Consider the following 13637-nt stretch of genomic DNA (forward strand, 5'->3'; position numbering starts at 1 on the left):
AATCGCCACGTTCTCGATTCTGTGGGTTTTTTTTCTTTTTTCCCCCCTCTTCTTCGATCTTTTGATCTTTCCGACTAAAAACAACTCGAGGGTTCTGCAAACCCATTCGGGAGCTCCGCCCGGTGCCCGACGCGCGGTCATCGGAGGCCGGGACTGCCCCGCGGCGGCTCCCGGGCCCCTCCCGCGCCGGCACCGCCTCCCCCACGCCGCCTTCCCGGGCCGCGCCGCCGCCTGCCGCCCAGAAACGCTTCCGAGCGCCCTAGGTGCGCCTCCGCGCCGCCGCCGGGATGTGAACTTCGGAAGCGATTGGACACGATGAGAAAAGCGACTCCCCCGCGGTGCCCCCGGCTCGCCGGAGCCTCCCGGGCGCTCTGACCGCGAGGCGCGCTCTCGGCCCGCAAGCCCGGCTCCTCCGCGCCGCCGCCGCCGTCGCCCCCGCCGCCGCCCCCGCCGCCGGGCGCCCCGCTCTCCCCGCCGCCGCGCCGGCCCCGGCCCCGCTCGCCATGCCGCCGCCGCAGCCCGGCCCCGCCGCCACCCTGGGCACGGCGCTGCTGCTGCTCCTGCTGGCCACCGAGTCCTCGCACAGTGAGTACCGCCCGGCGCGGCCCCGCGGCCCCGGCTCCTCTCCCGGCCCGGGGCGAATCGGAGAAGAGCCCCCTACCCAAATACCCCGCACAGCCCCGGGCGCTCCCGCCTGCCGCCTCCGCCCCGCCCGCGCTCCCGAAGCCGCCCTGCCGCAGCCTAGGTTGCGGCCGAGCCTGCGGCGCGCCCCGGCACCCGCCGCCACCGCAGCATCCCCGGGTCAAGGGCGCGCGGAGCCCGTGCCCACAGCGGGGCGCGGGGGCCCGCCGGGAGGCCTGGACTAAGGGCCGTGTTCCTTGTTCTCTTCCCCGCTCGTCCCCTTGCCCTCTGTCCTCTCCCCCGCCCGCTCCTCCTGTCCCCATCTCTCGCCTCCACGGCCGCGCGTGGCCGGCGCGGGGCAGCGGTGCTGCTGCGGGCGCGCGAGGCGGCGCAGTTCCTGCGGCCGAGGCAGCGCCGAGCCTACCAGGTCTTCGAGGAGGCCAAGCAGGGCCACCTGGAGAGGGAGTGCATAGAAGAGCTGTGCAACAAGGAGGAGGCCCGGGAGGTGTTCGAGAACGACCCCGAGACGGTGAGTGCCGGGCCGGCCGGAGGGCCCGGGAGGCCCGGGAGGGAGAGGGTAGCGCCGCCTGAGCGCTAACGCGGGCCTCCGCTGGGACCCGGGCCCAGCTGACCTCCCGGCTGGGAAGGTGTTTGGAGAAGGGACCGTTAGCTAAATAATTTCCCCCTTGCCACGTAACCGAGGCTTGGCGGGAAGGGGGACTGTGGCGCGTCTGAGGAGCTGGCACACGCTCTCTGCACCAGCTCATTTGTGGGATATACATCTCTACGTGCACTGATGGGGAGACCCAGGAATTCCTCCAGCACCCCAGAGTGCCCTTCCCAGAGTCCCCCAGATGGAAGGACAACGCCTCAACTCACATCCCAGAACTAAGGACGCCGAAACTACCGCGTTCAGAAATGATGAAAGGAGAAGGTCAGGTGGCAGAGGACAAAAGGGTAATAAATAGGTCGTCCTCATGACTCTGTCCACACCTTTATGAGCCCCATGCTATTAGTGACCCCAAATACTGGCAGTTGGAGACACTGCAGTTATCTTCTGGCAGCAGGCATCTAAAGGCGGCAACTTTAAAGAAAATGCACAGTGTAAGGCTTCTCCACCAGAATAAAATGAGGGCTCCGTTTTTAAAGTGCAAACAAACACTGAAACAACCTCCTGCCTTCCCTGCACCTTTTTGCTGCATTACACGTCATGGGTGCAGCTGCCCACCTAGCCCCTTGAACCTCAAGAGGAGATTGAGGGTTTTACAAAAGAGGATCTGAAAGCTTGGAGGGGTGCAGTTGCTTGCAGTAGCAGATCCAAAAATATTATTGCAGGAATATGCAAAGAATATATATGTTTGGGGGGTAGTAGGGTTGGGGGACTGTCAGAAAGTGTGTGCCTGGCCCCTTTTAACAAGGTGCTCTTTTAGAAGCAGCTGGTGATTTCAGGACCTTGGTGTGACAGGTGCTGGCCCAGGACATATTTCTATTAATAACGTCCTTGGAGAATGTGTGGGGTGGGGAGACCAGCCAATTGCGCAGAGGCAGCCCCAGCCTGCTGGGTGATTAGATTGTAAAGGAAGGGACAGAACTGGGGGAGAGTCTCAGTTAAGAACAATCATTGAAGTTAGGACTAGCAGGACTCATTGGAAGCTCTAGATGTTTATCTGTTTGGAAGCCAGAGATATTGGAAAGTAGGAATGCTCTTAGAGAGTGAGGTCGGAGTGATTTTACAGCTCATTTTTTGCTACTTCTGTAATTTTTTAAAAAAGAATTCTGGGATGAACTAAAAATCACATGTGACAGAGGAGTGGTTTTTTATAACCAATGTATGCCTTTATTTTGACTTTGATTTCTATTCTGTTGACTTTGCAGTCCCTTGTAGATCTCCTTTTTTGAAAACAAGCCTTAAAACTGTGGAATGAATGCACTACAGTGCAGTGTTCTTTTTGGCACAGCTAATTATTACTGTCACTGATAGAGATGATAGAGATGATCCTTTTCTTCACGTTGCCCTCACGTTGCCCTCAGTGTTGATAGCCACACGAGTTTAGTCCTGTCTCCTTCTAGCAGCGTTCTGTAGCAATTTCACCAATTTTTTCCTCTAGCTTCACCTTTTCCTGTTTTTGTAACTATGAATGCTGGCCGCCACAGCACTGTGCACCTGGTGAAGATCTCTGGATGCCCTGGTTTCAGGGCTTGGATGCCCCGCTCACCCTGGGGCACTGCCCAGTTTGGGGAGTATGCAGCAGGTGCAGCACCCTTGAGCCCCCATGCCTAACAGAAAAATGCTGCTTGTACTCTTTGGCAGGTAACTTCTTGGTGACCTCCCACCTTCACTAGTCCCTGCCCTGCTGCAGCCCCTGCTTGCCCGAAACGGAAACACCCCACCCTGGCTTTTCCTGGCTGACCTCTAGGCCACAGTTCCTTCCCTTCTATGATTTTAATTGCTTTTGATTTAATTATATCTATTTAGAAATGCAATATAAGCACGACAAAAATGTGTGAAATGAAGACAAGAAAAAGACGGCCCCATGAGCCTATCAGTTTATTACAGTCACTGTTACGTTGGTATATATTTGTGCAAGGGTATTCTGTTTCCTTGTAAGCAAATGTTTTGGCTCCCTCTTGCTTTATTTATCTTTTTATTTTTTAACACTCATTTGCATTATTTTAATCCTGGGGAAGGGCTTCACTTTCTGGGTCCTCTGCCACCTCCCCTTCAGAAAGCCCTCTTTTCACAATCTGAAGTTTGTAATTTCCTTTTCCTAGTAATGCTATCCCATATTTCCCAGGATTCTAAACTCCCATTTCAAAATTGTAATTCCTATTTTCCCTTCATTTTTCAGTTTTCCCCTCTACTCTCCTTGTAGTCAATTGCAAGGCTAGTCACCTATTTTAACCTGCTTCTGGCATTTTCCTTTATAATTTTTGCAGTATTTTCTGGAATTGGCTCTAGTTTATCTTCTGCAAGAGCCCTGGTTGAGGACTTAGGCGAGCTGGTTCTCATCCCAGCTTTGCTCTGGTAGACTAAGGGCTGCCAGGCCTCTCAGAGATCCTGCTCTTCAGACCAGCCTTCAGGACACCTTGGGGAGGAGACCCACTTCTTCTAAGCAGGGGGTGGGAGTGGCCAGGAGATCCACAAAACACAGGTCACGACCAGTGCGTCTTAGTGAAAGAAAAATCTACCTCATAGCACTTTTTGAAAGGGAAAGTACTGTGAAATAATCAATGTGAAAGAATCCGCCCTCCAGATGCTCTTGTGCTCTAAGAAATAATAATTTCTTACTATGAAATCTAGCTCTAATATTTTGAAAAAGTGTCTCTAATATTTTGAAAAAGAATTAAGAGCCATGCCTTAGTTTACAAAATAACCCGGGATTTGGCTAGATCACTTTCAATAAGTCATAGAATCTCTCCAAGCTCCAGTTTCCTGATACTTAAAAATGAAGAGGTGGCGCTGGAGTCAGCATTTCCTGAACCGTGATCCGTAGACCACCTGCACCCAAATCACCTGGAGCGCTGCTTAGAAATGCCAGTCCTGCCTTCCCAGGGCCACGTTCGGGTCTGTGATTCCACCTGCCCTCCCCACCCCCTTCCCTGCTGCCCTGTTAATGATTTAGGATGCTGAACGCTGACAGTCTTGTCTTCCATGTGTCTTACCCTCCTTTACTTTCAAACACAAACTGGAAAAGCACCTGCACAACCTCTGGGTTTGGTGAAAAGTTGACCTATACTGCTTGATTTCTCCCTGCTGTCCTGTCCTGCTCCGGCAGTTTTTCTTGTAGATCCGGATCCTTAGGGAGAGGGAGTGGGGAGAGGTTGTCTTGGGTCCCGCCCGCTCTGCCCTGGTAGCTGGGAAGAGTTGGATAATGGGAAACTACTTTCTGGGCCTCAAAATCTCTTTATCTGGGGATTTAGGAGGTTTGTGCATTCAATAGATATCTCTTGTTGTGCATTTAGGGTTTGACAAGCATGTGCCTTCCGGCTTAAACTTATCTTTCCATTTCAGCATTTCTCCCTCCTCCTATGAAGGAAGATGCCGGATTTTCAAAGTTATTCTCTTTTATTATCGCAGGTGGATGCTAAGCACAATGATTGCCCTGCTTTCCCCCATGGCTGCCAATTATCACACACCTTGGGATTTCAGTATCTGTGACCACCACTTTGGTTTTGTTTGGGAAAGATAGAGTTCCTTTCTGAGGCAAAGCCCAAACCCTCCTGCTGCCAAAGTCATCTTCCTCTTCATTTCCAACGGGTCAGGAATCTCTCACCCCATTCTTTTCACATGGCAGGAGCTACTTTGTAGCTTCGGAATAACAATACTGCTGTCCTGCTGTTGATTTTTGCCTCTTGTTTAGCATATCCTCCCTCTGACTTTTTATGTTATTCTCCCCTTCACTCTAGAGTGCTTCCCTGTTTGGAGTTTAACTCCCAGAGAACTATGGGTAACTCACCCCTCCACCCTGCCCTGGTATCTGTGAGAATTTTCCGAGTTCTTAGGCTCCTCAGTTCTGCTTCCTAAAGCAAATTTCTGGAGGGTTCCTGGCTGCTTGATAGAATCTCAGTAATCGTTGACCGGATTCTGGACAAAATACTTGTTCCTGGCCTGGATGCACTGCACTGGGATGCGTCTTCGTCACATGTTTTGCTCATCTCCCAGCACGCTGTGCTCCAGCAGTTACTGACATGTACTCTTTGACCCAGGACTGTTGGTAGGAAAAAACAATAACCAAGGCTGCAGTCTTGTTCTCATGCTTACTGTTGGAAGGACAGAATACAGCACTGTGCACACAGTACAGCTCATTGCATTGCTCAGGAGGCTTGTTATTGCTACAAGGCTGACATGAGTATTGCCAGCAGCGCTGGCTCCTCCCCCTCTCCCTGTCTCCTAAAGCACCTGCCCTCTGTGGTGTGGGCCTTTGGCCGCCAGGGCAGGTGACCACATGCAAGCCGACCTCCTTCCGGGAGCCAGCAGCGCTCTCCCCACTCCTTTCTCCTTCTGTTACTTCAGGGGTTAGAAACCAGACCTATACCCATCAACCCATCTGGGTCATTAGAAAGTAATCAAGGTCTCATCTTGCCCTGGGAAGCCCCGTCCTCTCAGCCCCTTTCTCAGGGACTCATTCTCTCCACTTCAAAGCAGCCTGCCTGCCCACCCCAGGTTGGCTGCCTTTGTCCCACTGGCCGGGCCCAGGGCAGACATCCCCAGCTCCTGGGTACCCTGTCCCTCGGCCATGACCTTCCTTTCTCAGGGCTTTTGCCCCCGGAGGCTTTGAGGAAACCAGCTACTGTAGTCAGGCAACCAGTGGGATGACCCAAGCGGCTGCTGCTTTTTCACTTCTTCACCAAACAGCCAAACTGGTCACCATTAGACTCCGCTCTCCTTTCTCTAGAGCGCCTCCTGCACAGGCCCAGGAGTCTGCAGACTTAGACCCCAGCTCCCTCTCCCCTCCCCCAGGGCTTTGCCCGCGCCCCCTGCCTGTCTCCCTCCTGCCCGCCCACGGGGAGGCACTGGCCCAGCATTTAAAGGCCGGAGGGATCCGGTGCATTTGTGGGTGGACACTTAGAGCCCTCCCCTGAACTCAGAAGTCTCAGGGTCTGCATCTTGCAGGCCCTTGGCCCAGGCCTCTGCCCTGCTGAGTGGTGTGATTTTCTGATTGGCCATGGCTTTAAGAGAAAAGCCAGGATCACAGTTCTTCAGTCTGCCCTGCTGGCTGCCCCCTTTTGCCTTTTGTTATGCCACATTTTGTTTGTCTGTGTCTATATATATGTATATACATATAGACACACACATTTCCCCCCTTAATCCTGGGAGTATACTGGGACTTAACACTAGGCTCCTCCAGCTACCCGGTGTAATAGTCAAAGTCCCAGCAAAGTGCCAGTTATTGTAAATTACCCCTGTTGCCCAGCTAGCAGGCTCAACATCTGTGGAATATTAATTAAAGCATTATGAAAAGTACTAAATGTCTCCCTTTGTTATTTAGGAACAAAACACCCTTTTAAGAAGGTAATGCTTATTATCTGCTTCATGAGATTCTAAAGTAAAGGCACTCTTAAGATACCTAGCTGGGGCCAGGACGTTCCAAACTCTTTCCAGGTTTTTATTTTTATTTTACCCTAGAACCATTTACAAGTGTCTATATTTCTTCATGCTTCTTTTTCCCTCTTTTTTTTCTTGAGGCTTAAAATTGGGGGCTGTTTCTGCAATGCAGAGTTGGTTGTTGTTGGGGGGTTTCGTATTTGATGTTGGAAATGTGTCCTGTACATCTTTTCTGCTCATTCCTGTGAGTTTATTATCAACCTAGTGGTTGTGCCTTATAAATTCTGACCCTAACAGACTAAAGAGTTTTAAAAGTTTAAAAGTAATTTTTACAATGGGGTTGGAAGTGGAAGATGGAGGTCGAAGAAATTGAGAACATTACCAGTTCTTTATTTTAGTTCCCCTCTGGACATATGCACAGATCTGCGTTGATGGGTGGGCACTGAGTAAAAATATGATATTCAGGAGAGAGTAATGTGTACTACTCATTTTCTTGGATTTTCCTTTCAAATTGTAGGTGAAGTTGCTTCTGTTCCGTTTTTAGTGTCCATGGTAATAAAATACATTCCCCCCCCATATTTGTGTCCCCAAATGCCATCTAGACCCTGTTTCCTGAGAGCCTCTTCTTGGATTCTTTTGCTGGATGGAAAATACTTAGCTCAGCCAGTACCCAGGGGAGCACTTCTGCTGGGTGACTGCCACGAGCAGATCTCACAGATAAGCCCTGCTGACAGCCACCCAAGTGGTGCCCTGCCCTGAAGCCTGGGTGGATTGTCTTGCAGTCCGGGAGGATGGAACTGCCAGCAATATGGTTATGCTACCTGCTTAGTCAGCGTTATTTCTTTTGAGCATTGCTAAGGTGACCATCCTTCTAAAAGCTGAGAAGCTTGTTGATTTGCAGTTACACTTTCCTTGGCTCCTCTACTCTGAAGTGGAGAGCTGTCCATTGTCTTTTGAGAGGGGTGGTCCTGTAAGTAGATACTTGGCATTTCCTAGAACATTTCCATTGCTAAGGTGAAAGATATCATTTTACTTCCTTTTTGTATTTGTGGGAAAGACAGAAATAATATAGCAATGTTTACAGGAGGGTGATTTACTTGTTTCTCAGAACTGACAATTTTAACCGTTTACTAGCCTCAAAAGATAATAAAATTATATTAATACGATGGAAAGCAGCCTGGGTTACCCATGACTCCTAGAAAGGTCCTCTCAATGCATCTATTTATTAATGTTAAAGGAGAGTCTTGATCCAGAAAAATAGTATCTCACCATTATCACGGCTCTGTTTCTCAGTATTTACACGTGTGATGTCGTTTTATCCTCGTGACAATTCTGTGTATTAATCACTATCATGATTCCCATTTTACAGATGGGGAACCTAAGGCTCTGAGAGGTTGAGAACCTTGTCCTAGGTCGCACAGAAAATGAGAGGGCTGTGGTTTCCACCCAGCGTTTTAGCTCTAGGGCCTGCACTCTTAATCACTGTCCTTTGTTGCTGTGGTGGGTGAGTGAGGAGAGCGAGGGATCCGGGGATCTACCTGACACGACCAAGCCTTTGTGTGCTCCTGTGTCTGTATGAAGAAGTTCATGCCCCTTAGGTCGGGGTGTTGGATGAGCGTCCAGCCGAGTAGTCTGCCAATGCACATGAGAAAGCATGGCATCCACAGGAGGTGTTAGTAATAGCGTAGAGGCCATGGAGAGAGTATGGGTCACGGGTAAGCATGGTGCATGCAGATAAGTAACTCAAGAAGGAGAGTGGCTTTAACATATGTGGTCTGTGGTGAGCACTTAGCTGTGAGTCTGCAGAGCCAGGTGAGACCTGCTTCACAAATGGTGGAGTTTGCCTTTGTACTTGAGAGTTTCCCAACTGATGGGTTTGCTCACGTGATGAGGTAAGAGTACAGACCCACATCCCCTGCCCCGACCTACTGACAACTGCCAATAGCTATCTTCTAGCACTCTCCTTTACTTCCTTCTGTAGCATTTCACTAAAGAAACAAAGCATGTTTTAAATCTGAGCATGTCATAACTCCCCATTGAAGGTGAAACTCCAACTACCAATCACCGACCAGTGAGGTGGGTGGCGTTTGTGCCTGGGTATCTGTCTTGTGGCTGCAGATGTGCTTATAAGTTTGGATAAAGCTGAAGGAAAAATAAACCAGCTCTATTGATTGGGCACTTGCTGGTCAAGTCTCCATAGTTTGGTTCAAGAGACTTGATAATTGTATGATGTGAGCAGTTTGCTTTTGTGGCATAGCTAGCCCAGTGGCTGTGCATTTCCTGGGCCCTTGATTTGGTTAATTAAACTGGCTGGGCTGGACACAATAGAGATGCATATCAGATGACACATCAGAGGCAGCAGCAAATTCTAAAGCCCAGAGAGATGCCCCTTCTTGGGTTAGAGCCCTTGAAGTTGGGTCTTTAAATTGCATAACACTTGCTGATGAAACAGACCCTTTCAAAGGAAATGGCGTATGTTTAAAATCACACAAAAAAGCCAGTGTCACAAGATGACGTTCAGGAAGCTTTCTTTGAATTCCGAGACACCCCAAGATGCACTTAAACTTCTCTTTTATAAGCCAGAGAAATAGTCAAGAAGTTTACATTAGCATTTGTCACAGACTCATAGAATTTTGTACTGGCCAGAGTCTTGGGAACCATTTAATTCTAGGCTTTTATGAAACCGAGGTCAAGGAATTTATTTAGGGACTTGTCCAAGTTAGCTATTTAGGGGGAAAGCTCAGATGAAAACTGGCCTCCAGGTTCCAAGTTTAGCACGTTAACACTGGAGTGATTGACACCTTCCAAAGTTACTAATAGAGGTCCAAAGGAAGTGTCTACACAATGCATTGTTCGCAGTGAAAACTTTTATTGGCTTGAGGTCCTTATTATTGTCTCTTAACTGTTTAAATTGTTAATCCTATATTCTGTTGAGTATAATCTGAAAAGATATTACTTTGCCTTCCCCCAAAGAAATATAAAAAGAGAAGCTGGGTCACCATTTACTTGTGATTATGGGCACACGCTTCTCTGATCACCTGCTGTCCTTCCTCAGAGAAGGTGAATGACTAGTATGGCTCAACATGTGCAGGTTCAGGTGAGGCAGGCAGGGTGCTGGCCCAGCAGGAGTGACTAGGTGCAGTAGGGATGGCCGGATCAGGAAGGAAGGTGCTGACCCCGCACATCTCCCACCCGCCACTCTCTACCATACTTTCCACATTCTCCTTATTATGCATTCCTTTTCTCATCTCTTCTGGTCTCCCTATCAGTCAGTGATATGTGAATTCTCAAGCCTGGGGTTAAGATCTGTCAGTCCTTTCCGCCTCTGCCTTCTCCCACCACAATATTTAGCCAGGGGCCAAGTCCTTCTTCATTGTACCATTTCCTGAGGTTATCGCTTCGGTTGCCATCCCACGGCCACTCCCTGGACCCAGCCACCATCCTGTCCCCTCTGATGACTGTACAGCTTCCTGCCTGGGTCTCCACTTCCCACAGCCTCTGGCTTTCTCCACACCGTCTTCCACAGTCATTCCCCCATTGCTTCAGGATCAGTCCACTTCCCAGCGCGTGGCCTGACGAGGAATTGGACCTTCGCTTGCTGACGCAGCCTTCACTTAGAGCCGGCTCCCTGTCCAGAGCCTTCTGGGATGTTCCCTGCTCTGGTCCTTTGCACCACCAAAGCTCATTTGTTGAATGTGTTCTTCCTGTTGGGCACACTGCAGGGCTTTCGGGGTGTGCTTATTTAAAGGCAGGGGAGTGTAATGGAAAGGCTTTGGAGTAAGAGAGACAAGCGTTTGAATTCCAGCTTTGCTGTGGTGCAGCTACGGACAAGGGACTTAAGCTCTCTGTCCTTAAGCTCTCGGGGTGCTAGTTGTTGCCCATGTAAATTGGAGATAGTGACATCTATCTTATGTGATATCTGTGATGGGTAGATTTAAATGAAAGACGTTGTATTAGTTTCCTAATTGCTCCTGTAACAGATTACCACCAATTGAATGGCTTAAAATAACAAAATTTTATTATCTTCAGTTCTGGAGGTTAGAAGTCCAAAATGAGTCCCACTAGGTTACAGTCAGGATGTCAGCAGGGTTGCATTTCTTTCCCAAGGCTCTAGGGAAGAGGGAAGACTCTGTTTCTTTGCCTTTTCCATCTCCTAGAGAGCGCCTGTGTTCATACCAGCATCGGACTGATTCTTTCTCACACTGCACTCTCTGCAGGCTCTTTTCTGCCGCCTTCTTCCATTTATCAGGATCCTGAGATTACATTGGATTCCCCCAGTAATCCAGGATGACCTCCTATCTCCAGACCTGCTGGTTAGCAACCTTCATTCCTTTGGCAAACTTAATACCCCCTTTCCACGGAACCTAACATGAATCTGCGTCAAGTTCTGGCGATTAGGATACCGACATCTTTGGGGCCCATTACTCTGCCTCCCACCAAAGGTATATAAGGAGCTTTGCACAGTGCCTGGCACTTAGAAATCTTTAGGTAATTTACAACCATAATTTAAAATTTCTGATTGATTCACATGTATAAATTTCATTTCTCCCGTAAGAATTTGGCCAGTCTTCTCGAAGGCAGGGTCTACCACAGAGTGGGACAATCTAGTAAGGACTTAATAGTTTCTCAGTTAAGGGCTTAATTGTTTCTCAGACTTTTTTTTTTTTTTTTTCTTTTGTAACCTGTGAGTGACATCCATTGTTAAGCGCTACATTTGGCATTGAGAACAAAAGAGTTTTTTGAGCATAGCTTTCATGATAAGCAAACAAGTGTTATGAAAAGTGAGAACCCTAAAGGGCTTTGCTGGGAGAGCACTGTGAGGGCAGGATAAAAGACCCTTTAAAGTGACTCCACTTAAAGCAGACATCCAAAGTTACATGGTACATGCAAAAATTAATCTTGAGAAATGAAAGTATAAATTTAAAAAAACATATTATCTCATGTTTTGTAAAATTTTTATTCTTAATGCACCTAGACACTAAACTTTTAGGACCAAAAAAAGGTTGAATTAAGAACTTTTGGAGGGTGGAGCATGAGTTTTCCAACACAATCATTATTTGTTTAAAAAAAAACAACATTCGCACCATTAAGGGGGTATTTTTGCAAAATAATGTTGGATGGTTTCTTTCCACCAGCCTCTGTCAATCCTTAGAGAACTGGGCTGTTCTTTTTTGAAGTAGTCATTCTGTTTGTGGACTTTCTCTTCTTCGATGGCCCTAAACCCTTACTTTTCAATGGGTTTGCAGTGAGTGTTTCCCAAAATGTTCTTATCAACACATGAAATTTCAATTCCTTTGTTAGATATGGAGTTTTACCTTGTAGACGATTACCGTTTTATTTGCACTGATTTGTCAAATTCAGCTTTGCCTGGTATTTTTGGCTGCATATATTTGAAAACTGCAAATAGCAGTGGTTGAAACAAGATAGTGTCTTAGGGAAAAAGGGGCAGACCGTCTATGGTTGGTATGCCTCCTGGATGGTTGTCAAAGACTCATGCACTTTTTTTTTAATGATTTATTTATTTATTTATTTCTCTCCCCTTCCTTCCCCTCCCCGGTTGTCTGTTCTCTGTGTCAATTTGCAGCGGCTTCTTTGTCGGCTACTCTTGTCAGTGGCACAGGAATCTGTGTTTCTTTTTGTTGCGTCATCTTGTGTGTCAGCTCTCCGTGTGTGTGGCACCATTCCTGGGCAGGCAGCACTTTCTTTTGCGCTGGGTGGCTCTCCTTACCGGGCACACTCCTTGCGGGTGGGGCTCCCCTACGCGGGGGACACCCCTGCGTGGCACGGCACGCCCTGCGCACATCAGCACTGCGCATGGGCCAGCTCCACATGGATCAAGGAGGCCCAGGGTTTGAACCGCGGACCTCCCATGTGGTAGACGGACGCCCTAACCACTGGGCCAAGTCTGCTTCCGACTCGTGCACATTTTTGTTCCATCATCCTGGTGCTTGGCTTTCACCTTTTATATGGTGCAAGATGCTGGAGTTCTTGGGGGCAGATATGACTCAAGTGGCTGAGTGCCTACTTCCCACATGGAAGGTCCTGGGTTCCCGGTGCCTCCTAAAGAAACAAACAACAAGCAAAACAAATGAGAGAGCCAACTCAGGGAAGCCGATGTGGCTCAGTGGTTGAGCACCAGCTTGCCACATATGAGGTTCCAGGGTCAATCCCTGCCCCCAGCACCTCAAGAAAAAAAAAAAAAAAAAAGCTGGAGCTCCAGCCAGTCATCATGTCTGCATTCTGGCCAGGAAGGTGAAGAATACAGACCCATTCCCTCACTGAGCCAACTCAGTCTGAGTCTTTGCAGCAGTTTCCCATTTTGCTTCTCTCTCATTGGCTGGAATTTAGTCACGTGGCAGCCCATGTTGCAAGGGAGGCTGGGAAATGTAGTCTTTTCGCTGGGTACATTGCATCCCTATATACAGAGTTGTATTATTAAGGATGAAGGGGAGAATTAGGGCTATCAAATGGCAAGTATAAATCGCTGCCATAGGGTGAGTTGTATTGGGAAGCAAAGCTCTTTTATATTTCCTTAATGAATATTTTCATGTAACACCTGTACCTGGCTAGCAAGAATCACTGTGATTAGGCATTGTTGGGAGAGTTCTTGCATAGTGTGCCCCCCACACAGACTTTTTCAGGTACACGCATGCAGTTGGTGCATTTTTATCCAAACCTTTGATTAAGAGCCCTCCCTCTGCTTTCCTGGTACGGTGCACTTGTGCTACATGTAGTAACCTGTTGACCTGCATCCTCCGCCAGGCTATGACAATTTAGGGCTCGGGCTGGGTCTTACTCATCTTTATAGACCCAGCACAGTGCTGGCACGTAATTGGCCAGCAGGGAATAGTTGTTGTGTGAAGAAGTTAATAGTAATTCATTTCTGTTTCACTTGCCAGACATAGAACAAGGACCAGAACTTGCAAAACTGTTTTCATCCACCAAAGTAGCTGTCGAAAAGGCCATGGCA

The 13637-nt window shown here is 48.6% G+C and overlaps 1 protein-coding gene across 1 annotated transcript in view; it reads left to right on the forward strand.

The window, feature by feature from the left end:
- The first annotated feature begins 298 nt into the window (after window positions 1-298).
- Window positions 299-13637, forward strand: part of GAS6 (growth arrest specific 6) — a 60562-nt gene continuing 47223 nt past the window's right edge. Inside the window, exons 1-2 of the mRNA XM_004451974.5 lie at window positions 299-585; window positions 984-1150. Coding sequence (XP_004452031.2) covers window positions 504-585; window positions 984-1150 — 249 coding nt within the window. The 5' untranslated portion in view covers window positions 299-503. The remainder of the gene's footprint in view (window positions 586-983; window positions 1151-13637) is intronic.

Source organism: Dasypus novemcinctus, chromosome 17 (assembly GCF_030445035.2).
Source record: "Dasypus novemcinctus isolate mDasNov1 chromosome 17, mDasNov1.1.hap2, whole genome shotgun sequence".
Taxonomy (NCBI): domain Eukaryota; kingdom Metazoa; phylum Chordata; class Mammalia; order Cingulata; family Dasypodidae; genus Dasypus; species Dasypus novemcinctus.